The following is a 16,419-nucleotide window of genomic DNA, read 5'->3' as shown; positions in this document are numbered from 1 at the left end:
AATATTCATTATAGTCCATAAAAATATTAATTAATGTTTTGATTACTTTTAATCAGTTTTTATATACATATTTATTTCTCGTCTTATCATAGTATAATAGTATACAAATAAAATGTAAACTAAATTAATTACAACAATATCATTGAAATATACCAATATTACCAAAACACAGATTTAATTTTCTCTTTTCACCATCAAACATTCCATCCAAAGGAATACAGTTCCTGTAAAACATTTCCCAAGACTATTTTTTCATAGATAACTGCTTCATCCAAATATTTTGATTACATCTGTGCAGAATAATGCTAGTGCTGCTTCTTCAGTGGGCAGAAGACTTAATCTGGCAGCAATAACAGGAAGCTTAGTTCTTTTTTAATATATTTTGTCATATTCTTACAATTTCCTACAATAATTTTAAGTATGAAACCATTATTTATTAAACGAATACATTATGAAGCCATTTTGTATATTTCTTTATCTGTGCTCAGTTCCATTCTTTGCCACTAGTCAAAAGTAACTTTTATATAATACTTGTTAAAAGCACTACTGCTTTTGAACTTGTCTGGTTGTCACCCACCAGCTGGGGGGGAAAAATGCTGTTTTTTGATAGAAGGGATATGTTTAATTTCATGACACAGGAAACAAAAGACTCTCTTTCTTACAGAATTTTGCATAAATAATGAGAAAACCTCTCCACTAACAGTGTCACTTGGAGTGAAGGAGTAGTAAGTGTTGGAATTAAGCAAGAAAGATAATAATATTGGGAGCAGAAAGACATGCATGGTCAGTAACCTAAATACTTTTAAAAAACATATTAGTTATGAGACTGGACAAGGCAAATACTCTGCTCTTTGCTAGGAGTGGGTCACTGGAGGCTGAGGGAAGCTGGACTCCCTGGGATTTTACAAATGCTCCCAAATCACAAAACATGTAATGGTAAATCATCATCGTTAGCAGTCAAACCGCTAAATCCTGCTGTCCTCACATAATGTTTTCCTCCTCCACTGAAGGATAATAAAAGCCAAAGAAATAGCTAGTGTAAATAAAAGTGAACTTCAGGTATGAAAAGCTAAATGTGTGGCCATTGCAGACAGTGGGGGGTGAATCACACAATGGCCTAGAAATCTTATTGTCACACCAAATGGAGTATGCAGTGCTTAGCTCATGACTAAATAACCCATTGTGGTTCTAAAGATGGTGAAGAAGACCCTAAAGATGGTGTAAGGACTACTCTTGTACAGTACTTTGCTATTTCTCAACAACCTCTACACAGGGCATTTGAGTAATTTTAACTTAAAGCACCCTAAACGTCAAAGCCCTCTTTCCAAAAGCCTGAAAAATGACACCTCATGGCTGAGGGGACAAGTCAAGGGTAGTGCAGGCAATTCAAGCTGGCAGCCAGCCCAGACTGCACCTTTGTTTGCTCACTGTGGGTCTGACAAACCCAACAGAGCCTTTTGCTCCTTGGTTTTCCCGTGTACTTAGACCTGATGCTCTAAAACAATCTTCACAGGCACAAGTCTCCCTTGCCTCGGCTTGTGTGCAAACCACATCTGTGCTTTCTGATTTAACCAAAATTTCAAGATTCCATAAAATTTTGGCTTTAGGATTAAGGCAGATGAAAGATAAAATGGTAGAAATCATAACATGATAGAATGGTTTGGGTTGGAATGGACCATAAAGACCATCCAGTTCCAGCCCCCTGCCATGGGCAGGGACAGCTGCCACTAGACCAGGTTGCTCCAAGTCCCATCCAGCCTGGCCTTGAACATTTACATGTTGCATTACTTACTTCTATTAACAAAAGTAATTAAATGGGGAGTCTCTCTGGGATCTTAGCTCAGGAAAGTAAACTATGCTAAAGGACAGTACTGAAAAACATGCTGTAAAAAAGTGATCTGGCTCCTGACAGATATGAAACACCAGGTAATGGCTGGGTGCTGGAGGAGACATAAGCCTGAAATCTGTTTGACCTCCCTGAGCACTTTCTCTGGGCAGATACACAGAGCTCTTCCCTTGCAGCTGCTGCTGTACCTATCAAAAAATCCCCAGCTCTGGCCTTTGGGGTCAGGAGTAACACATTTTGTGTTGTTTACTCAGTCAGCTGTGAGAGAAAACCAAAAGTCAATCCTGACCAGTTAAACCATGGGAGAGCTGCAAACCCAGCCCTTCCCCAGAGGAGAGGAATCTGTGCACCTGGAGCTCTGGCTCCACACTCAGCAAGCCTGATGACCCAAGAAGTCTTCTCCAGAAGAGGGGTTTTTCCCTGGTGAGGGAGGGCCCTTGCCCAAGGCTGTGGCAGCTATCATTGCTCCTCCTTGCCTCCCTGAGCACCCCCAGGGGAAAAGTGAGAGCCCAGAAGGAGACTGCCCAACATGTGGATGTAGGGGCAGTTGGGATGGGGATAAGACTAGAGCCTGGGAGCTGGGATGGGACCAGCAGCAGGACCTGGGTGTGAAGGCCAGAAAGAGCTAAGTGAGGAGCTGGACCAGTTGGGGCTGTCCCAAAGCTAGGACCTGAGAAGGACCAAACTGTGCTCAGCCATGGCCTGACATGCCCAGGTCCTCTCACAGGTGGGGAAACAGGAGATGGGAAGAGTGCTCCCAAACAAGGAGCACAAATAGATTGGTTCTGAAGATGGGCTGAAGGTCAGGAAGCCAAAGGCCCAGACAGTAAAAGTATCAAACCCAGCATTCACCCCAGCATTGCTGCAGCTCAAGGCTGGTGATGGGTGGCCAGAGTGGTCCTGGTATCCCTTTTCCTGGCTCCAACAGGGAAGGTTGTGAGTCAGCAACAGAGAAACACGCACAGCAGGGCAGAAAATCAAATGCTTTCAAATAACATGCCCTGCTCACAGGATTCACTGTCAGAAATCCCTGCAGTGACCTTCAGGGGCAGGTCTTTGGTGGCCATCAGTACGTGACAAACAGTCCCAAGCTGGAGCGAGAAGCCACCAGCCCCAGAACCCCTCCCCGCCGGGACTCACATGAGGGAGACGGTGAAGTGGAAGCGCTGCCGCAGCCCCTTGAAGGTGATGAAGGACTGAGGGGGGAAGCTCCTGGTGGTCATCTCGCAGTAGGGCCGCTCGTACTCGCCGGGGGGGCACTCGCACTTGAAGCCCCCGATGAGCAGGTTCACGCAGGTGCCCCCGTTCTTGCACACGCCCGGGGCGCAGCGGCCGGAGCGCGCGTTCACCTCGCAGGACTCTCCTGCAACGGGAGAAGCAGACGTCAGGGAAGGGGGCACCTCAGCCCGGCACCAAGGTGAGACACTCAGCTACCCAAGGGGTTCTGCTACAGGTCAGGCTGCTTCCAAACTCATGCACCTGATCCCCATAGCAACTGAGGTACAAGCCTGTGATTGCTGGGGATAAGAATGCTGCATCTTCTTCAAGTCTGAATTTTCAGGGAAGTGTGGAATATGATTTGCTGAGCAATCCTCTTGCAAATATCCAACAACATTGGCCTATAGTTTTTCAGATTCCTTGGCTGCTTCCAAACTGAGTGACAAATACAGACCTGGTGACAGATCTAGATGGGGGTGGGAAAAAGCCCTGCACATTCTCTGTCAACCATAATATGTGCAAATTGTTTTGGTGTTTCGCTATAGTTGGAAATTGTGTAAAACAGAAAAATGGTTTCACTTTGTCTCAAATGGGATTTGGCTTTGCTGCCCATGGTGGCAGCAGGACATGGCTGAGCTCATGACAAAGCTCTCAAAATGTCTGTAGTAAGAACAAGCAGGATACAGATGACATACGGATTGCTTCCACCTTTTTCCACACATGCATCCTGCAGGTGATGACAATTTTCTGAACCCTTTGGAGAAGGGCACATTAACTCTCCATAGAAGTCATGGATTCTGTGTGCCACTTGCTAAGTTGTTTCACCCCTAAATAATTTGTCTTTATTCATCCCCAAAGCATGTAGTAGGATGTGTTAAATACAATACTAAAGAATGCAGTGTCTTGCTTTGTATATATGCCATGGGTTTCTGTCCTGTGCTTACCCAAAATCTGAGAATAAATTCCCATTAAAATAAAAAAAATAAATTACAGAGGATATTAATTTTAAACTATCTGCTGTGGCTGGGACAAAAGCAGCTGCTGGATTAATCATTGTACAGAAAGCCAAACCCTCTGTGTGAGTTAATTAGTTAACACTGGCATTTTGACAAGTGTCTTCCTATGGTATGTTCACATCCCACATGTAAAACTGTTCAGAGAAACTGGAGGTGGCATATACAGTTGAATTGAACCCAGTAATGGTGTCTGACAAATAAATGTAGAGCAATACTACTCAACACAGCCAGATGAAGGAATACATTTCTGACACTCCAGTGTTTGCATGACCACTGCCACCAGATGATACAATTACATTGGGACAGGCTCTTTGCAGTGCTCAGCAAGAGGACAAGGGGCAACAGGCACAGACTGAAAAGCAGGAAATTCCATCTGAGAATGAGAAAAACCTTCTGTCCTTTGAGGATGACAGAGCACTGGAATGGGCTGCCCAGCGAGGCTGTGGAGTCTCTTTCAGTGGAGATATTTGAAACCCATCTGGACATGATCCTGTGCAACTTGCTGTGTGTGACCCTGCTTTAGCAGGGGTCTGGAGGAGCAGAGACCCCTCCCAACCCTGACCATTCCATGGTCCTGTGATTGATCCAAGCACAGTTAAAACCGTGAAAACACATTCCTGCAGGAAAGTAAAAGCAGCAGGAGCTGTGGGCAGTGAGTCATTAACAAAGGCAAATTTAAATGGAAAGTTTTGTTCCATTTAGTGCTCCACAGCCCAGCTCCCACAGGTTCCCACGCCAAAGCTGCCCACACTGGGAGGCTGAAGGCAGCACTACAGTGCACCCAGAGCTGGGGCTGCAGCTTCTTTCTGTGCCAGGCTGTAAATGCCATGGTTTGCAGCTGGTGTAGCCACTGCCCCAAGGGCAGTGATCTCTGAGATAAGGTGAGGTGGGCAGCTTTGTGGTTTTGGCTCTCTGGCTTTGCTGCCTTTTTCTTCTTGCATCAACATCACTTGCTTTTTAGACCAGGTATGGCTTAAGCTGGCAAAATGAAGGAGCAAACTCAAGACTGCTGTGATCAGGAGCCAGGCACACCCCAACCAGGAGGGGCCAGCTCTGGAGGATGGACCTGCTCTGTGCATTACTCTGAACTAATAAACCACATAGCCTTGAGTCCAAGCCTCTGCTTAGAGGTTTTCCCCTTCAGCACTCATGTTCCTATATTCTCACTTTAACATATTAAGTGAAATGCTGTGAAAATCACTTGATAAATATCTTCCTGTTTCCATTTATCAGCTCTACATATCAGGCAAGATTATGTGAATATACTTTCCTTAATATTTTTAAATGCTCTATAATGTGTTTCTTTTGGAAAAAAATGTATATATCATCCAAGACATCCCTCAGTATACTGGATATGGTGCACACATGCATCAGATGTTTTAAGAGGACACTACAGCAAGCACTTGTTGATGAACCACTGCATAAATACAGCCCTTATACACATATCTTGTGTACCAAAACTCTCAAAAAAGTGGAAAAACAAAATTCCTACAGAAAGAAAAAACAGAGGTTTGTTGATTTAAAAAAAGTAGTAGGATATTTTGTGAAATAACTCCCTGACTCACAGAAGAATGTAATCTTCAAGGCTTTCTGGGAACAGAATGATGTGTTTTGTAAAAGCAAATAACACGGAGGCTTGAATACACAGAGAGAAAAAGGGTGAGCTAAAAGGAGGGATTCCTGGCATTGCAGCATGCTGTGGAATTGCCATGGCAATACAGAGGTGAAATATAAAAGCCTAAGATGGAAGTCATTGATGGTTCTGTATTAATTCTGTGATATAACAAGAATATATAGAGTGTTTGTTTAGATACCTATACAGGCATAGAACTGTTTAAGAGAAAAGCCTACAGAAAAGTTATATTGTATTGGTTTTATTACTTCTTTTCATTATGATGTGTAAAGAAGTAAATTAAAATAATATACTTCAAGATTCTTTGTCCCATATTTATTCAGTTGTAGCATCATTGATGTCCCAGTTACTAAAATTATTCTGAATTCTCTTAAGTCTGTAATGTAAATGAGAACTGCATTTGATGCATATTCTTTGATGTTGAATTTTCATATTTTATGTGTATTTACCAAAATATATTAAAATAGTGGTTTTGAAATCTCAACAGTAAATCCAAGGTGGCACTGTGCTTTGAGACACAAAGGTTACCAAAAAACCTTTTGTTTTTTAAACTTAAAAACCTTAATAACCCTTTTCTCCAAAATTGCCTGGAATGATTTAGAAACAGAGCATTTTTGCCTTTTGGAGTAGCCATCTGAGCAAGGATTGGAAGCACTGCTTTGATCAGGACTGGCAACAGAAGGCACCTTTGTGTCACCCTTGGGTTTGCCACTTCCAAGGGCAGCCACCTCCCCTTGGACACACCACTGTCCCACAGCTCTGCCCTGCAGGAGTTTTGAGGCACAGCCTGAAAACCATCCTCAGAATTTGAACCAAAGCCTGCATGGACTTGAAGGAAGAGCTGGTTGCTGGCTGGAGCCAGAAGGCCCTAAGGGAAGAGCTGCTTGAGGAGTAGGAGAGGAAGGAGCTGCCTGTGCCAGCCCCTGGGAATGAAAAGCGCCTGTGTGCCTGCTTGCAGCGGAAGGTCGCAGGGCTGGCACGTGCCATCAAAGGGTGGCCTTAGAGTCTGGTAGGAAAAAATAGCACAGAAGGGGGAGAGCTGCTGTGCAGTGAGGGTCTGGAGGGGCTGGGGTGATAAAAGCACAGCCCAAATAGCTGTCACACACAGCCTGGGGTCAGTCTGTGAGGCTGGTGATGGCAGCATGGCTCAGCCACTCACCCAGCCTGTGAAACCCTCCTTTGCTCCTCACAGCATTTCCTTGACTAATATAATTTCATTTTTCACAGTGGCTTGCATTTTAGGAATCACTGAACAAACTAGTTACACATCACAGCTCCGTGGGATCCAAGCAGGGGATGTGAAGCTCAGCCCCTCCAGCTGCTGAAGCTAAAGCATGCACTCTCAGATAACACGGGCTGTGGCTGCCTGTTATCTGCCAGCAGATTCCTGGGCTTTGAAAAAATTCTGCCCTTGCCAGAAAATGATTTACTGTGACATGCCAGTAGCTGAACTTATAGGCTCCCAATTAATACTGATGACTTTTAAAGCTACTAGTCCTGTGGCTTTTCTGCAGCCCTTTATGTAGTGCTTCCTGTTTTTAATGCCCTTGAGATCAAAATGTCATAGTTGCTTTGGACGCTGCAAACTACTCACAAACATCCTATCTTTAATACATACCTATCCTCTTCAATTTTAGGACTAATGTTACAAAGATGTTAATCATAAAATTCCTGTTAAGTTTATGTAAGTGAGGACACCATGATAGCAGGTGCAAAATAACAAGAACAGGCAAATACAAAGGCTGGCTAGATTTGGTCTTCCTCTGACCAATTCCAAATAAAGTAATAAAAGTTTAACAAATAAACAATAAATGACGATGAAAAAAGTGAAAAAAAAAGCTGTCTTGTGAAAAAAAAAACAAACCTGAGACAATAATCTCACAATTGCAAATGCCTTGTGAGTTCAACATTGTGGGTTTCAAGCTACACACTGGTGTGCATCAATGAGCTGGCCTTTGCAGAAATCTGCAAAAACTGTGGTTTTGCTGATGAGTTGTTTGACTTTACAACACCGCTGTAAAATGTTTGAAAGCTTGCTGGAAACAAAATGATGGCATTCAAATACATACAGAATTCCTCTTCACATCAGTTTACTGCAGTGTGTTTCACCAATACACCAGTTTAGGGACTAGTCCTCAAATTTTTTTACTATTCTCGGATTGTATTCAACTGAAACAGTACATTAAATATATATTTACATGAAGCAGCAAATTTGCACTGGTGTTCTGTTTTCATCAGTTTCCCTGGACACATTAATTTTTTACTCACTGTCTGTAATTGTTTGAACTGATTCTTTTCTCCTTTCCTCATCCTGCCACTCGCTCTAGACACATATTAATTTTCTCTATGCTTATAGTTGCTTTGCCAGAATAAACAACATGTTGAGAAACTGATTTAAGCAGCTGACCTAAAATTATATACTTTAAAGTGGAAAGGAGAATCCATAAGAATTAAGGCAAAAGGAGAAACAACAAGAAGTAGAACTAAATTCTTAAAACAATTCCTATTGACCGTTTGCCCTAATAAAGAACCAACTACATTAAAAATGCATTTGCTGTCTTGCACATGATGGGAAATCAATCCTCCTTTTCCTCTAGTAATTAAAGCACTACTAACCTTACATGACAATTGGCACCAAAGCAATCAGTGCACTAAGAAATAAGAAGGTTGTTAAAAACAAATTAGCTGCAGAATCAGCTTGGAAATCTCTACTGGGACAAGAGATAGAGGTTGGGATCCTGTGCTTCAGGGGTGGTTTCACCATAGCTCAGAGGAGTGGGAGTTACCACAGTCCCCTCCTTCCCCCAAGCACGCTGCAGTTCCCTGCCCCTCCCTTGTGCAGGCATTCATGTAATCCTGCAGCTGACTGATTTGTAGAGCTAAGATGGCAAAACACCGTTCATTTCTTTATTGAAGTGTTAGTGATCTTCAGATTAAGTCCCTTCTAGAACTGATGGGATGAATAGCACAGCAAGCACATAGGAAGGAGGCAGGACCATGCACCCAGGAATTCTTAGAAAGGTTTAACTGCTATGGAAATGCAGCTTTGAGCCATTTTAGATGGCTCATGTGTGAGTCCAGTGGCTCAATGCTTGCCTTAGGAGAACTGGACTAACATCTCCAGTAGATACCCACCTCTCTCCACTGATTGTACATGGATGTACTGCAGGAAAAATTGCCTAAAACATAGGTGCAATTCAAATAATAAAAATTAGCACTGGATTTTGTCCATAAAGGGAAATTCATGACTCGATAAAGGGAAATTCATGGGGAATCCATGCCCATAAAGGGAAATTCAGTGGCTCTGTGGTGCCTGAGTCTACCCTCAGAACCTGCTGGGTGGTCAGCTTTACCTCCCAGCAAACTGGCAGCAAATGCCAATTACCAATGAAACGTGACACAAACAAACAAACAAACAAACAAACAAACAAACTTCTACTGGGTTTATGAGAGAAGTTAGAGAGCAGCTACCCAGAAACATTAGCCAGCTCATTCTGAATGATGGAGAAACTGGATCAAACAGAAGCCACTGGAGTACCAGTGACAGAGATTAATTAGGGGACAACTAAATTCATGTACCATTTTCCATGAGTGACTCAGAAGTGTTATTTGAGTAAAAGACATAAAATCTGGGTTCCTTAGAAATCAAGGGCCAAAGCCCTACTGCTACTTCAGAGAGGCCATGCAGACTCCATGTTATTGACACTGATGGTCATGACTTTGTGAGGTTTCTAAATGACACTGCTACTAAACCTTTAAACTTGAAAATACATTTTCTTTTACTCATTTGTTTATGTTTTTAGAACTGGGACTGATCTAGGTTAATTAAAATTATCCCAAATCTTCTTATAGGGAGAAACACCAGCTTAAGGTCTATTTTAGAGTTTCCCTCCTTTCTTTTGCTTTCTGCTTCCTTTGCTGCTTTCTGACTTATAAAGTCATATTATAAGAAACAGATTAAAGTAAAATAATACATAAATACCTACATAGACATACTTCACACATACACACTCAAACTGCTGACTTGCAGTGACAGCTGTCCTGCAGAATTTCAGTTGCTAACCATTCCAGATTTAATATTATGTATTTACAAGAGAGTAACCTGACCTTATAACACTAAGCAAAGTAACAGCAAAAACATTCCTGTCACACTATGCATATAGCTTGCCAAGCAGTTCTCTGAGGTGATATGTAGAAATGATTCTATAATAAGATACTCCAGAAATCACCCTTTTATCTCTGGATCTGCTTTAGGTTTTCTGTGGGCATAAGCACTAAGCTCTGAGCTGGTGGGAAGAAACTGTGCAGATACCACTGCTCTTTTGGATACAAATACATATCTCTTATACCTCTCCTTTACCATCCCACTTCTCCCTTCTCTGTGCTTCCATAAAGTTCCCCCCTAGGCATCCCTGATAACTCACAATTCAGATTTTCAGAAATTCTAAGACTCAGCCAAATAAGTGTCCTAAGATTTTTAATGATGAGATGCTTTAAAATAATGAATGTGAGAGGCTTTTTATTTTATTTTATTTGCCTCTGAAGCTGTGGGTGTCATATGCTGGCCCCAAGGTAGATGAGAGCTCTTGGGGGTCAAATTCCAGCCCAAACTGTCTGTTCTGAGGGAGCTCCCATTCCTACTCACACCTCAACAGGATGATGCTATTTGAGCCTTCCTAGTTCCTCATCCCACCAGGGTCCTCAAGGAAAACCTCTGCACCCTGGCTGCTCTGACTTCCTGCAAGCTCCTGGGAGGAGAGGGAGGACCACCATGAAAATATCCCAAGGGCCAAACAGGCAAGGGAGAGGCCAGGACCCCACTCTTCTTGCTGATCCTTCCCCACTGGAAACCAAGCTAAACTGAGTTTTACAAAAGCAAAAGCAGCCAAAGCAGGTCCCCATGTCTCAAGCTGCTCCAGGCTGTGCCCACTGGTGCAATGCACATGCAGAGCAGCCACTGCAGCAGTGCCTGTCCCTCTGACAGCCCAAACCAGGCCAGGATCCCAGAGCAGCATCAGCCTGAGCAAAGATGTTCCATTTTCCCTGGACTCCTCCCCTTCCCTGGTCACACAACAAAGCAAAACAAAAGACACCCTGCAGAGAAGGATGGATGGATGGATTGATGATTTGGGTTGTTTTGCGTTTTTGCATTTAAATGAGAAAGAATAATTGGGGGAGGTGGGAGGGAGAAGAAACAATACTGAGGAGGATTAGTGATATTTGGGGCACATCTGTTGGAGAAATGAATTAGTCTGTGGATTCAGAAATTATGAGCATGTTCTCAAGAAGATATATGCTCAATGCTGTATGATCACTGATCCTCATTCTCCTATGCAATTTCCACCACTGCCAGCAAGAACAGAGCATAGACAAAAGTCACAACTGAACACCTGTGTTCCCTCCCTTGTGTATTTGTTGAGGATTAAAAATTCCCAGGCATTAAGTTTCCACTCTATCTACACCAGGCAACTCACCTTTCACCTTCCAGCCATGAGGCCAGAACAGTGTGAGCAGTAGAAGTGAAACCAAGATTTATCAGGAGTACTGTGTTGTTTTTTTTTTCCTGACAGCACCATAGTGAGCAAGGAGCCAGATGCCACAGTAAAATATTCTCTATTTAAGAAAACACCCAGCTCTGAAGCCCACCTTATGGTTTGGCCAAAAAAAAAAAAAAAAAAAGGTAACTCATGATTTTCCAGCCCATGGGTTGGTGGCAATACCTCCAAAAGAAGATGTCTGTGTGAAACCTGGGCACTGGTGTCCTGCAGTGGGCCAGTGGGCAGGGTGCACACAATGTGTCTGCTTTCCCCCTGCTGCCTGCTCCTACAGCACCAGACATAATCACCCCGAGGCTTTTGAGGAAATGCTGAGGAAAAGCACTTGTTTGGAATGCTTTAGATGTGGTGGAGGAGAAAAACCCATAGAATCACAGGAGCATTTTGGTTGGAAAAGGCCTTTAGCATCTAAGCCTTTAGCCTGCCACACTTACTTAACAACAAATTTTGCTCTATGGGGTCCAGTGGGTAATTTCTTGACATCTTCATCTTTATTCTTGCCTGACTTGACAATGGCTGCTAAGCTTTCTAAATTATTGAACCATTTATTGTAATGTACAGGGCCCTCACAAGGCATCATCTCCTTCTGCATTTGACCTGTAAGGTAAAGCTTTAGAGACCTTTTAGGTTCTGTCTCTCTCACAGAGCTAAATGCAGTACAAATCTACACATGAGAAAAAAGAAATGCACAAAAATTTCCTGTTTTGTTGAACTCTGTGGCAGGTTTTACATGTAAGACAATTCATCATCATGCAAATTGCAGTGATTTGGTGTAAGATATGGTGATGAAGCAGTGCCTTTCAATAAAAGCCTAAGCTTTATCTCTGGATGTATTATCAGGGGGATAACATCATTATAGATGTCAAAGATAAACCTCAAACTAGATTATGCCATTGTGTCTGCAATTTGCATTATTACTTGGAATAAATCTCTTCCTAAAAAATCCCACCTTAAAACTGGTGAAGAAGCTGGAGGTGTAAGAACAAAGCATCCCTTTGCATAACACATTCATTTACAGAAGAATATCCCTCCCTCCATTTATTTTTAAGAGGCACAATCACCCTCTACCTTTACTATAGATTCTGATATTATATTTTGTTTTCTCAGCTCTCTGTGCCCCTTGATTCCTCTCCAGGAGTGTTACTCGAGGAGGGGCAGGTGGAGAGAGCCAAAGGCTGGAGTGGGCACCATGGCTGGCAGGACAGATTTCCTTTGGGACAACCTTTGCAGGCTGATCCATATTTGCATCCCTGCACACCTGCAGGCACTCCAGCATGGGAACCACCTGCCAAGCCTAGTTCTCACCTCCTTCCATGGGCAGCAGTGAGGCAGAAGGAGGGGACAGGCTCATTGTGCTTCTGCTCACATGACAAGGAAGATTATTTCATGCCACAGAGTTGCAATTCTTCCTTGGGCACCAAATGCCACCACCAAGACCATTAACTCCACAAGGCTGCTGTTCCACAGGCTGTTTGGGCCTCCCACTGGGCTTTTCAAAATACATTAAACTACTTATGTGAATGAGGAAAGCAAGCAAGGCGTGGTGGCAGGGGCAGGGGTGTGTGTGCAATTACATCTTTTATCAACAGGAACTCAGGAGCTGGAAAACCAGACACACTTTCAGGCACCATCAGGCTTCCTGCTCACTTTCAGCCTGGTTTCCCTAAGCTGCTTTCCACAGAGATCACCAAAGGGTTGCAACTCCCAGTTCCTAAATTGGTGGGCAAGAGAAAAACTCTAGGACTTGTTTTTGATCAAGTTAGCATCTCAAAGCAGTTCAAAAAGGCAACACATCTGCAAATAACTGCTCTCTGAAAGAAGACAAAAAATGAAGGCTAAAGAAGATCGGTGTCTCCCTTTCAAGGGCAAACATTGCTCTTCTCTTGAGGACAGTTCAGCCCTCATTTCACTAAGATCCACTTAATTTTTTCCATGTAACTGTTACAGACATGAAGATTCAGCTCACAGGAGACAAAACACAGAAGGCATCTCCCCCTGTCTCCGGCAGCCCACTGGGACTGACAGCACAAGCAGCTAACTCCATGTGTCTCCACTAAAGGAGGGCTGGTGGGAGCCTGCTTTTTGTGTTTTCCATAAAATTAGAAGTTTTCACAGGAAAATCCTACTCTCCCATTTTCAGTGTAATCCAATGCCATGGTAAATATCATGGCAATTTAGAACCAGGCAGGCCCCAAATCAAACCATGCCCCTTCACACCCTAGGTGGTCCCCGAAGCTCTGATGGAAAGAAGCATAATGGCCAATTAGTGAGAATAACTGAAGATAAGCCATAAAACATTAATGATGCAACAGAAAACCATGCTTAAAGTCAATGTACCATTGTAAGAGCATGTTAGGAAGCTGGCAGTTCAGAGCTCTGTATTTTATTTTATATGAGAATTATCAGCTTAAAAGAAAGGTATACTTAAAAGCACTGTCTGTCTGTCTTTACTGTGAATTGTAGTTCAGTGGTTTAGCATCATGGGATAGGTAGAGCTGGCAAAACAATCTGATGCTGATCAAATTCTCATTGTTATACATTGAAAGAAAATTCTAAAAAAAACCAATCAAAATGCCCCTTTGCTTGTCAAATTAAAAGGATTAAGGTTAAAAATATAATTCTGTAATCTTATGTTTTGGTAGCCTCAAAAATATTTAGTACAGAGCACAGGAACACAAACTGAAAACAAAAAGCAACTTAAGCAGGGAAACTGACTTTTTCTTAATGAGTCATGAAAAAGGGATTGTAATGTCACACACATCTTGCACAGCAAATCTTAAAATCCATATATTTTTTAAACCTACAGAACAGATGGAAATTCAAAAGTTACTTTCTTAAAAAGTGTTTTTAAATGAACTCTTAAAAAATTAATCCAGCTAGCTTTCATAGCTGGTACTTAACTCTGCTTACAGCAGTCCAGTGAATTAAAATTCAGCCTTTTTGTTAAATACCATTCAATTTTAAAGTAACCTTAAGTGATTACCATCTTATTAGAGTTAATACACTTCATTGTGTCAATTAGAATGTGTTTAATTATTAATATAAGGCATTCATCTTCATATCTTTATCTTTCTTACACACATATGCACATCAGTTGTGCTGACCCTTTGAAGCTGGCCTATCTAATTAAAACATGCTTTTTAATTATACCATATGAAAATGCTGTATAAAAGGTCTCATAAGCTTCTCTATGGAGAATTTGAGAAGTGGAGTATCCTCACGTTGAGTTGTAGAAAGTGAGGACTGAGCGTGTGGCTCCCTGGAAGGCGCGTTGGGGGCAGCGAACAAAACCCGCCCCAGGAGGAGCGGGGCTGCCATGCAGGCACTGAACCATGGTGCTCTAAACAAAAGAGCATTGGCAACAACAATGAAGTTGTGGTTCCCACCACGCTCTGCACAACTGTAATTATCTTGATGTTCAAGGCCAAGTGCCTCAGTCTGGTGCTCAACTGTCGAAACTTTCAATCATCATAACACAAAGAACAGAGACACAAGAAACTATTTCATGCTTTTTTTTTCCTTCCTAACAGGATATCATCCTGACACCCTCCTCTCTGCACCCAACCATCCTTCCTGCCACTTTCCCATTGTTTATCCACTGATGAAAACAAAAATGTGTAATTTGGGAATTATAAATATATATACAGAAGTCCAAACTGTTTTTCATAATTCAGTTTTACTGCTTCCCAGTTTTGTTTCCCAGTTTTTTATTTGCAGACAGGAGAAAAGGAGCTCCATTACCTTGATCCTTGAAAGCTAAATCTCTTTTTTGTTTTGGAAGATCTAGAATATTTCACTTCAAATGTCCTGAATTGTTTTTTCTTTTGTTTTCACCTCTGATCTGCTGTGAACACGGTGAAGGGATTTTCAGAACATAAGGTATACTGGAAAAAAACATTATCTCATTATGATTTTATCTTCTGCACAAATAACTTATAGGCAAGTTTTTGGGTTTTTCTCCTCGTTTCTCTCCCCCTTTTTTCTTATCTGATTTGTTTTCAGTGAGAAAAAACCACAACCACTTAAGGGGTAGTCTAACATATGGGTTGTTTTGACATTTAGCAAATGTATGTTTGGGTAATGAGAATGCACTTGTGCAGCTTAAAATTTTATCCAGCTAACCTTTTAGAAATTTAACAATAGGGAAAAAACTCCCTAAATCTTACATTAAACAAGGCTCGACTTGGCTAAATTAATGAAAACACAATTGTAAACTATGGTCACAGAGAAACTTGCTGTTGTTTAATAAACTACTATTCAAAATATTTTAATGAAAACAAACCTCCATGCGTGTAATTCCTGTCAGACCAAGGATCTGCAATGCATATATATGTTCACAATTATGACAGTGTGTGGGAATTTAGCTACATCAGTGAGGAGGGGCTTTACATGTACCTATAAAATTATAATAGCAAATACCTTCACTTTGATGAATTTCACTTTACTTCCCACAGTGAAGTATTTCTTATTTCAGTTTGACCAAAGATGATAAGAAAATGTGCTATAACAAAGGTTTTCAAAAAGCCTAGGAGAATTGTGACTCCCATTTAGGCGTGGTAACAGAAATACCATCAATATAAAACCAGGAAAATAATTCAAGAAACTGCTCATAATTGACAGAGCAATGTCGTACACAGTAAAATACAATAAAAGAGATTTCACACGCACTAGAATAAAGGGAATGCTAAATTGGGACCAGGCTGTTGTTGACCAGGATGCCAACAGGAAAGCTGAGGTGCTCTCTGTGTGTCTCTGTGCCATTGGACACCACTGAGAGCTCGTACTCCCAGCACATTTCCTTGCCAAGGGGTGGGAAGAGAGGTCAGTGCCAGAGCCAGGCAGGCACCCACACCAGGTAGGCAGCTTGCCTTGCTCACACAAAGCAGGGTGCCTGACAGCAAACGGGAGCTTAGCTGGGCATGGTGTCAGGGTCAAATGTGCTCTTTCACACAGCTATTTAATGAAATTCAACTTGAAAAAAAGAGACTGAAATGCTAGCCACGGTAGAGGGCTTGGACTAGCTGATTTTTAGAGGTCCCTTTCAACCCAAACCATCCTGAGGTTACACCTGGCCATCAGGGCTAGATACTGAACATCTGCATTGTAGAAGAGCTGGGTCAGCACTTGTCCCTCAGCTGCAACCCTGTCCCA

The 16,419-nt window shown here is 42.2% G+C and overlaps 1 protein-coding gene across 6 annotated transcripts in view; it reads right to left on the bottom strand.

The window, feature by feature from the left end:
- CELSR1 (cadherin EGF LAG seven-pass G-type receptor 1) overlaps positions 1 to 16,419 on the bottom strand; it is a 164,709-nt gene that overhangs the window by 72,168 nt on the left and 76,122 nt on the right. For all 6 annotated transcript variants that reach the window (XM_066550785.1, XM_066550791.1, XM_066550786.1 and 3 more), the window contains exon 3: positions 2,987 to 3,209. In XM_066550785.1, the coding sequence (XP_066406882.1) occupies positions 2,987 to 3,209 (223 nt within the window). The remainder of the gene's footprint in view (positions 1 to 2,986; positions 3,210 to 16,419) is intronic.

This window comes from Molothrus aeneus, chromosome 5 (genome assembly GCF_037042795.1).
Source record: "Molothrus aeneus isolate 106 chromosome 5, BPBGC_Maene_1.0, whole genome shotgun sequence".
NCBI classification, from domain to species: domain Eukaryota; kingdom Metazoa; phylum Chordata; class Aves; order Passeriformes; family Icteridae; genus Molothrus; species Molothrus aeneus.
Note: the sequence above shows the minus strand (reverse complement) of the source record. Positions and strands in the feature narration are given on the sequence as shown.